The sequence below is a fragment of the Penaeus vannamei genome, chromosome 4 (genome assembly GCF_042767895.1).
Source record: "Penaeus vannamei isolate JL-2024 chromosome 4, ASM4276789v1, whole genome shotgun sequence".
NCBI classification, from domain to species: Eukaryota; Metazoa; Arthropoda; class Malacostraca; order Decapoda; family Penaeidae; genus Penaeus; species Penaeus vannamei.
In genome coordinates, this window is record NC_091552.1 from 34,445,054 (window position 1) to 34,455,053 (window position 10,000).

At 34.5% G+C, this 10,000-nt stretch overlaps 1 protein-coding gene across 1 annotated transcript in view; it reads left to right on the top strand.

Moving 5' to 3' along the window:
* Window positions 1-10,000, top strand: part of LOC113818732 (adenylate cyclase type 2) — a gene marked incomplete at its 3' end in the record, with an annotated part of 281,689 nt that overhangs the window by 240,329 nt on the left and 31,360 nt on the right. The window contains 1 exon segment of the mRNA XM_070118763.1: window positions 7,139-7,266. Within this exon segment, the coding sequence (XP_069974864.1) occupies window positions 7,141-7,266 (126 nt within the window).

Genomic DNA, 10,000 nt, shown 5'->3' on the forward strand with positions numbered 1-10,000 from the left:
ATGTTTGTTTAATATCTGTTTCAATTAACTGCATTGAGGTGTTCTTGGGGGGTAAATGCTTATTACTGATTATTCGGGTTTATTTACTTATTCAATTATTTATGTTTGCTTGTTTACACTACGCTATAATTAACTGCATGGAGAACTTACTACTAATTATTCGGGTTTATTAATTTAACTATTTGTTTGTTTATTTACACTCTGTTATAATTAACTGCACTGAGGGGAACGGCTAGACCAGGCCGGGCTATCTTTAGAATAGAACATGTTGAAGTTTACATTTTGTACAATATCCAACAGTGTTAACGTTTCAATGGCTTTTCCGGCGTTTCTTAAAGTCTTGTTGGTCTGGTATCCTACACATTAAATACCTTTCATTCATTCATTGAGTGCATGGAGGTATCAATAAAAGTAGGTATACATAATTCCTTCAAGCTGAGTAAAAAATATAAGCTTTTGGCTTGACTCGACTTCGTAATTTCAACATCATCAATTTCGCAATAAAATTGTCCATTCACTTGTAGGTATAATTCTTGCCAGCTATCCGGTCGTGGGTGCCGCCATCATCAAAATAAACCCTATGTGCTTTTTCCAAAACATTTGTGACGTCATCAAAATCTGACATGACCTCCTCGAGTTACTACTGATCTAGCCTCGGGGGGTACATGCTTATTACAAACAATTCGGGTTTATCTATTTATTCAATGAAATATTGATTTGTTTGTTTACACTCTATGTTTCCATTAACTGTATTTAGTTATACTCGGGGGATACGTGCTTATTACCAGCTATTCGGATTTAATTTTATATTTTATTATCTATTTATTTTTTTGTTTACACTCTATGTACGCTAAATGTTTACTGGTAATTATTCGGGTTTATTTATTCAACTAACTATTTATTTGTTTGTTTGTTTACACTTTATGTTATAATTACCTGCATTTAGGTGTTCTCGGGGGCTAAATGCTTATCACTAATTATTCGGGTTTATTTAATTATTTCATTATCTATTCATTTGCCATTTTCATTGCGGACGTAAGAGCGTAAGATTGGGGGGGAAAAAGTAAAAAACAATTCTTCAAAATTGAGCAGAACGAAATTAAGGAAAAGTATGTGTGTGTGTGTGTGTGTGTGTGTGTGTGTGTGTGTGTGTGTGTGTGTGTGTGTGTGTGTGTGTGTGTGTGTGTGTGTGTGTGTGTGTGTGTGTGTGTGTGTGTATGTGTGTGTGTGTGTGTGTGTGTGTGTGAGTGTGTGTGCGTGCCTGAGATAAAGTAATTAGATGTTGATATCCATCTCTCCATGTCCCAGTTTATTCGATTAATGTGCAATAAAGATGTTTCAATTGCCTGCGGTGAGGCGCTCTCGGGGGATAAATACTTATTACTAAATATTCGGGTTTATTTGTTTATTTGATTGATCATTTGTTTGTTTACACTCTATATGATAATAAACTGCATTGAGGCGTTCTCAGTGAATAAATGCTTATTACAAATTATTCGGGTTTATATATTTATTTAATTAAGTATTTTATGTGTTTGTTTAATAATGCTTCGATGAACTGCGTGGAGACGTTCTGGAGGGATAAATGCTTATTACTAATCACTTTCTTTTCATTATTAACATAAATATATAAATTATCAATAGGGGTTTATTTATTCATTTGCTTATCATTTATTTTCGCGGTTAATTGAATAGAGTCGTTTTAAGGGATAATTGCCTAGCACTTTCTTCTTCTTTTTTGTATTATATATGTTTCAGTTAACTTGATTCTCGAGGGATAAATGGTTATTACTAATCATTTACTTTGTATCATTATGTCTGAATCAAGGAGTCGTGAATGAATTATTCTTAGGTTTTATTTACTAGTTTGTTTATCGTTTATTTTCGCTGTCAATGGAATGGAGTCGTTTTAAGGGATAACTGCCTATTTGTAGTTATCAGGTTTTCTCTAATTTTCTTTTGTTTTCTTATGCAATGTATTGAATTGAGTCGTCCTTGAAGGATAACTAAGAATCTATTATCAGGATTTAATTATTAATTCATTTACCTATTACTCATTATGAGGGTTATTTTTTTATTATAATTTCTGGTTCTTGGAGGAAAGTCTTAGCTATTAAGAGAATTTTCTCTATTTATTTACTTGTTTATCATTTGTAGTGCGATTTATTGGGGATCAGTGGATAGTTATTTTCAAGATTAATCTATTCATTTATCTATTATTTATGTTGCAATAGATTGGATGGAGTCGTCCTTAGGGGATACATGCTTATCATAAAGCGCGTGTGTGTTTGTTACCATTATTTTTCTAGTTCAATGAAGTCGTTTTAAAAGGATAAATGATTATTACTAATCCTTAAGCTTTTATCAGTTTTATTTTTATGATGAAATAATCATCGTTGTGATTAATTTCGTCTGTTTTATTAATTTTGGTTGGCATGTTATCACTGAAATCGTTTGTTTTCCTGTACTTACATTTATAGGGATTTAATTATAACTACTATAAGATATTCAATGAATATTAATGTTATTACATTTTTATTAAGGTTTACTTATTTATCTATTTATCTATTCACTCGTTCATTCGTCCAAGTATTAATTTATTCACTTGCCTATTTAGTTATTTATTAAATTCTCACTCATTTATGTCTTATGTATATTGTATTACTAATTTTCAAGGTTAGCATTTTATAAATATTATTATTTCTGCTGCAGTTGACTGCATATGGCCTTTAATTGCATATGAATAAATGTTTATCACAGTCATTAGATGTTTTTAACTCGATTTTTTAAAGTCGTTCTGAAATTAGGAATCATTATGACATATCATCTATTTCTCTATTCATCATCTATATTGCAGTTGACTGGTTTCATGAACATATAGATATTAATGTCATTAATTAATTCAGTATTAATATTACTTTGCTTGATATTCAAACTCAGACCACTTACCTAGGAATATATGATTTCTTAGGAATATATGATTTATTTTTTATTAATAATTCTATTGTATATTTTTACTATCCTTATCATCCATTCATTTGTAATTTATCGTTATTATTTGGTTATTATGTGAGAACTTGAAAGACCTACCTTCTTGCAAATAAATGGGTTTGTGTAAAGGGCTAAATGTATAATTCTTAATCATTTATTAATGTACCCGTTAAGAGTCATTTTCTTGCGATTAGATGATGACTTTTTTCATTAATTTGGTTTATCTATTTGGCGATTTATTTAATTAATCGCAGTTGATATCATTAGATTATTCATAGTATGGTGCTTTGGATGGGCTTCTGTGCAGACCTATGATGATTATTAGCAAATGTATATATATATATATTTTTTTTTTTCCATGTAGTTCATAGGACTGTATGGTTTCGAGGAAGTCATATTATGATGAATGATTATGACATGTTATTGACGGAATATCTTTTTATTTATCATCTTTGTTGCAGTTGACTGGACTGATGGACGTTTAAATACCTACTGGTAACACCTACTTTCTTTCCTTGCAAAGGATATTGAACAAAGAAATAAAAATTTTCTGTTGTTTATTATGATCATTATAATTCTTATTATATTGTCTTATATCACTGTCGTATTTAACTTTATATCATCATTTCCATAATTTCGTTCAATCTAATTCATGTTTTTTCTGAAAAATTGGAACAACGAAGCCTACAATGATTACAAACACTAATAATATATCTTTAACAAACCTTTAATTGACAGATTTTTCTGGACTGAAAAATCGATACAACAAAACCTATAACGATTACAAAAGCTGTTCATACATCTTCAACAAATCATAATTTCCCTTTTTTATCTTTTAAGGCAATCCTTTTTTATTTTTATCCCACGAACGGTCTGAGAGAGGCGGGGTGATTAGACCTCTAATGAAAGCAAACGTCACCAATATACGGCTGGACCCAAGGCAGGGCAGCCATTAGCCCCTGCACTTAATAACGGCAACAGTTTACTTAAGGTTTCATTTACTCTCAAACGCTAATGAAGGGACCTCATCTGTTACCTTGGAATCACCGCATAACTAGCGTATAAGCTTCTCTTTCTCTTTCCTCTTCTTCCCTCCTTCCACACCTTGGAATCGCAGCATAATTAGTGTCTACTTTTCTCTTTCTCTTTCTTTCTCCTCTTCTACGCTCCCTCCACACCATGGAATCACTGCAAAATCAGCGTCTGCTCCTCTTTTTCTTTTTCTTTCTCTCTCTTTCTTTCTCTTTCTCTCTCTCTCTTTCTCTCTCTCCTCTTCTACACTCTCGCCACACCTTGGAATCACTGCATAGCTAGTGTCTATTCTTCTCTTTCTCTCTTTCTCTCTCCTCTTCAACGCTCCCTACACACCTGTATCCCTGCAAAATCAGCGTGTACTCCTCTTTTTCTCTTTCACCTCAAATCAGCATCTACTCCTTTTTCTCTCTCTTTGTCTCTCTTTCTCTCTCATTTTGTCTCCTCTCCTACTCTCCCTTCTCACTTTGGAATCGCCGCAAAATCAGCGTCTACTCCTCTCTTTGTCTCTCTTTCTCTCTCTCTCTCCTCTTCTTCGCTCCCTCTACACCTGTATCCCTGCAAAATCAGCGTGTACTACTCTTTTTCTCTTTCTTTCTCTCTTTCTTCTGGATTCCCTCTACACCTCTCCCTTATTTTCTCTTTTTTCACTTCCCTATTCCTCTCTTTTCCACACCTTGGAATCTTTCTTTTATCTTTTTTTATTGGTTCGTACTCTTGTGTACTCCAGTCCTTTTTTCCCTCTCCTTACATTCCTCTACCCTGTACTCCCCCTACTTTGCTTCATTTCTCTTCCCTCATTCCCTCCCTTTTCCTTCACTTCCCTCCCCTTTTCTTCACTTCCCTTCCCTTCCCCTTTTCTCTTTTCCTCAGCCCCCTCCCTTCCCCTCACTCCCCTCCCTTTGCCCTCCATCCTTTCTCCTTCCCTACACTCCAAGGCCCTCTTTCTCACTCCCTTTCCCTAACCCTTTTCCTCATTTCTCTCCTCTTTCCCTCAATCCCCTCCCCTTTCCCTCACTCCCCTTCCCGTTTTCCTCATTTCCCTCGTCTTTCCTTCACTTTCCTCCGCTTTCCCTCACTTCATTCCCCTTTCCCTCACTCCCCTTCCCTTTTCTTCACTCCCCTCCCCTTTCCCTCACTTCCCTCCCTTTTCCCTCACTCTCCCTCTCCTTTCCCTCACCCCCCTCCCTTTTCCCTCTGTCCCCTTCCCCTTTCCCTCACTCCCCTCCCCTTTTCCTCATTTCCCTCGTCTTTCCCTCACTCCCCTCCCCTTTCCACACACACCCCTTCCCTTCCCCTCACTCCTAAATCACATAAAAAAAGAATCAAAACGAGAATAATCAAATCCCCCCCCCCAAAAAAAAAAAAAAAAAAAAAAAAAAAACATTCACTCACAACTCAAAAAAAAACACGAATAAAAACGAAAACGTAAAAAAAAAGAAAACAAAAAAAATCCAAGACATTGTTCCTCACCTCCAGGAATTAAACCCTCGAAACTCCCCTCGGAAACGAGATGATAGCCTGCATAATAACTGTCATAATCCTCCGCCATTATGATTCATATCGACTGAGAAGGAGCTCATCTCCGAAGACTGCGATGTTGAGGGAGACGCCAGAGTGAGGGCTTAAGACGCTGTGAGAGAAGAATAAGAAAGGAAGAAGAGAAGAAAGGAAAGGTAGAAAAGAGAGGTAATAAAAAGTAAAGAAAGGAGACATAAAAACAAAAAATAAGAAAGGAAGAAGGAGAAAATAGAAAGGTAGAAAAGAAAGGTAATGAGAAGTAGAGAAAGGAGACATAAAAAAAAGGTTAAAAAAGAAACGTAAAAATAGAAAAAAAGAAGGAAAAAATAGAAAGGTAAAAAAGAGAGGTAATAAAAACTAAAGAAAAGAGACATAGAAACAAAAAAAGGAGAGTTAAAAAAAGAAACGTAAAAAAAGAAAGGATACATAAAAAAGAAGCATAAAAAAGTAAAAAGAAACTTATAAAAGAATAAAGTGAAACAGAAACATGAAAAAGCAACGTGAACAATAGTAAAAATAAAAGAAACATAAGAAAAAGAAAACAAAAGAGAAAATGAAAAGTTTTCCATTATCGAAAGAAAGGTTAATGGTAAGAAGGAAAATTTTTCATAATAACCTTTCAGAGGAAGAGTCTTTAAACGGAGTCTCCCGGTTTTAAAATGTTACGGGAATCTCTCCATTCCGTTCTTAAGAAGGACGAGAGAGAGAGGGGGGGGAGGGAGAGGGAGAGAGGGAGGAGAGGGAGGAGAGGGAGGAGAGGAGGGAGAGGGAGAGGGAGAGGGAGAGGGAGAGGGAGAGGGAGAGGGAGAGGGAGAGGGAGAGGGAGAGAGACAGGGAGAGGGAGTGAGAGAGAGGGAGAGAGTGAGAGAGAGAGAGAGAGAGAGAGAGAGAGAGAGAGAGAGAGAGAGAGAGAGAGAGAGAGAGAGAGAGAAAGAGAAAAAAAGAGAGAGAGAGAGAGAAAGAATGAAAGAGAGACAAAGAAACAGAAAGAGAAAGAGAAAGAGAGAGAGAGAGAGAGAGAGAGAGAGAGAGATGGGTTGGGGGAGAGCGAAAGAGAGAGACACAGAGACATAGAGGAAATCCAGCACCCGTTAGAATGAACCAACGCTGTAGTGTTCTGTGAAAACCCTTTGTTATAGAATATTGTACAACTTGACACAAACTTTTTAGATCATTCAAAGACCTATTGGTTCGGATTCACAGAATTCATACCAAGCTATACAAATCTCATCCGACATATAGAAATCACCACATAACCTTTTTTAACGTCAAACGTATTTCCACCATCCACAATATAAGCAAGCAAGTCAAACAAACAAAACGAATCAGTTAAGACACAGATTAGAAATAAACAAGTTAATTAACTGATCAATCAACAGACAGTCAAATCAAGCCCTTATCTAATAGATGAATAAACAAGCCAAATAAAACACATAAAAACAAGAAAACAAAAACAAAAAACATAAAAACTATCACAAAAAAGAAAAAAAGACAATAAAACGTATAAGAAAAAAACGTGAAAAAAACGTGTATAACACAAAACAAATCACATATAAGATAAAACACTAAAACGTTTTTTCTTCTTCCTTTCCAGACATGGAGCTGAAAAACGTTTACGAACGTTACCAAGCGAGGCTAAGGAACTCCGCCTTCTTGGGTGTCGTCAGCATAGGCGCCTTGGCTTCCTGTTGTCTGCTGGGAACTATGCTGCACGGCTCTCAGGTGTGTATGGAGTGGCACTGTGGTATTTTAAGACGGTTCTCAGGTGTGTATGGAGTGGTATCGTGGTATTTTGAGCCTTTTCAAGGCTGTGTATGGAGTGGTATTGTGGTATTTTCAGACAGTTTTCATGTGTGTATCAAGTGGTAGTGTGGTATTTTAAGACGGTTCTCAAGTGAGTATGGAGTGATACTGAGGTATTTTAAGATGGTTCTAGGGTATGTATGGAGTGGTATGGAGTCTTAAGATACCACAGTACCAGTGATATTTTAAGACGGTTCTCAGGTGTGTATGGAGTGTTACTGTGGTATTTTAAGACGAATCTGGGGTGTGTATGAAGTGGTATCGTGGTATTTTAAGACGAATCTGGGGTGTGTATGAAGTGGTATTTTAAGACGGTTCTCAGGTGAGTATCAAGTGGTACTGTGGTATTTCAAGATGGTTCTCAAGTGTGTATGGAGTGATACTGAAGTATTTCAAGATGGTTCTGAGGTGTGTATGGGGTAGTACTGTAGTCTTTTATGGAGAGGTAATGTGGTATTTTAACACAGTTCTGGGGTGTGTATAGTCATACTGTGGTATTCTATGGAGTGGCACTGTACTATTTAAGTATCGTTGTAATGCTGAGTTGTAGAATTCTGGTAGTGCGGAATGTCGGCTTTTTAGGATCTTGGTATTGTAGAATTGTGGTCTTTTGTTATCATAATGCTGTAGTGTTGTATTTTGTTTTCCAATGAGTCATTTAATTATGTAGCAAGGTGTCAGTCTCATGGAAACCTTTTTTATATTATTTTCATTAATTTCATTCATTTTATTTCTCTCCGTTTTAATGTTTTTTATTATTGCGTACTTTTTTATCTATTCATTCATTTTTTACTATAATGTTTTCTTATTGGTAGCATTGCCGGCTATCATTATTTTTAATGGCATATTATTTCTAGGAATAATGGATCTCGTTTATGGATTTTAGAGTAACTTACTATCAGTGTTTGTACGTTTGTATATTTTCATGTTTGTGTATATATATATATATATATATATATATATATATATGTGTGTGTGTGTGTGTGTGTGTGTGTGTGTGTGTGTGTGTGTGTGTGTGTGTGTGTGTGTGTGTGTGTGTGTGTGTGTGTGTGTGTGTGTGTGTGTGTGTGTGTGTGTGTGTGTGTGTGTGTGTGTGTGTGTGTGTGTGTGTGTGTGTGTGTGTGTGTGTGCGTGTGTGTGTGTGTGTGTGTGTGTGCTGTGAATATATTTGTGAGAGAGAGACGAAAGACAGGGCATCCCCGTCACCATCTGCTGAACTGAAGAAAAACTGATATCAGTAACGATACCAACCAGAGAAAAAGATAAATAGAGAAACAAATAGAAAAAAAACAACTAAATAAATCGAAATACCAAGAATATAAAAAGTTACCTGAAACTCCATAAAAGGGAGAGAGAGACGAGAATATCCGTCTTTTTCCCATGTTTCTTCTCTTCCCAGAAAAGAAAAGATATCATTACTACTGATGATACACGTAAACATAAAGGGATAATATGAGAAATCTAAAAATAATAATAATATTAAATGAAATATGATGATGGTTATGATAATAATAATGATAATAATAATAATAATAGTAGTAATATGATGATGATGATGATAATGTTTTTTAGAGAAACAGAAAAATGGAAGCGAGGAGAGCTGTCCAGAACAACTCAACAACTAATAATGATGTAAATAATAATAATGACGATAATGATGCCAGTATCAATTGCAATAATGATAATGATGGTAAGGATAATTGTCCTATAAATAATGATAGTACTAATGAGTAAGATATTGAAAGTGATAGCAATAATAATAATAGCAATAATAATAACGGCAATACCAATAACAGATATAATAATGATTATAAAGATGATGATGATGATGATAATGATAAGAATGATAATGACAATGACAATGTTTTAATCATAATAATAATAGATTAACAATAATAATATACTTATTATATTTATGTTATTGCCATTAGCATTACAACCATTAATGAGGAATATGATAATGAAAAAAAATAAAAAAAAATAAAAGGAAAATCACAACAAATCAAATACTCAAAGATTAACCAAAAAATGAACAAGTGGATCAGATTCAAACTCCATTTCCTCTTGGATAAAAAGACTAATTACATATACGTATGTTATTGCTGGTACTTCCAAGGATAATAATTTAACACAAAAAAAGAAAAAAAAAGAAAAACAGATTAAGCGTTCAAAGGCTAAGCGAAATCTGGAATCCGAAAAAGACTAATAGATTAAATTTAAAAAAACTTATAATAAAAAAAAAAACATCATGAAGCGCAGCCCGCGGCAAATTCAAAATACGCTTTTTCTTCTTGGTAAAAGATATATAAATAAGTAGATAATAATAATATTAAAAAATAAGATAAAAAACTACATCTACTTACGGTAATGCTGCTGCTGTTATTGGTACTTCCAAGAATACAGTTGATACAAAAGGCCAATAAATTAAGATACAAAATCTAATTAAACGCTCAAAGGCTAACCGACATCCGAACACGAAAATAAAGCAACATCGGGAAGCGCAGCCAGCGGCAATTTCAAAATACCTTTCTTTCTTCTTGGTAAAAATAAATAAACAAATAAAAAATAATAATAAAATAATAATACAAAACTACATCTACTTTCGATTGATAAAAAAGACCAAGAAATCAATATACAAGAACTGATTAACCGC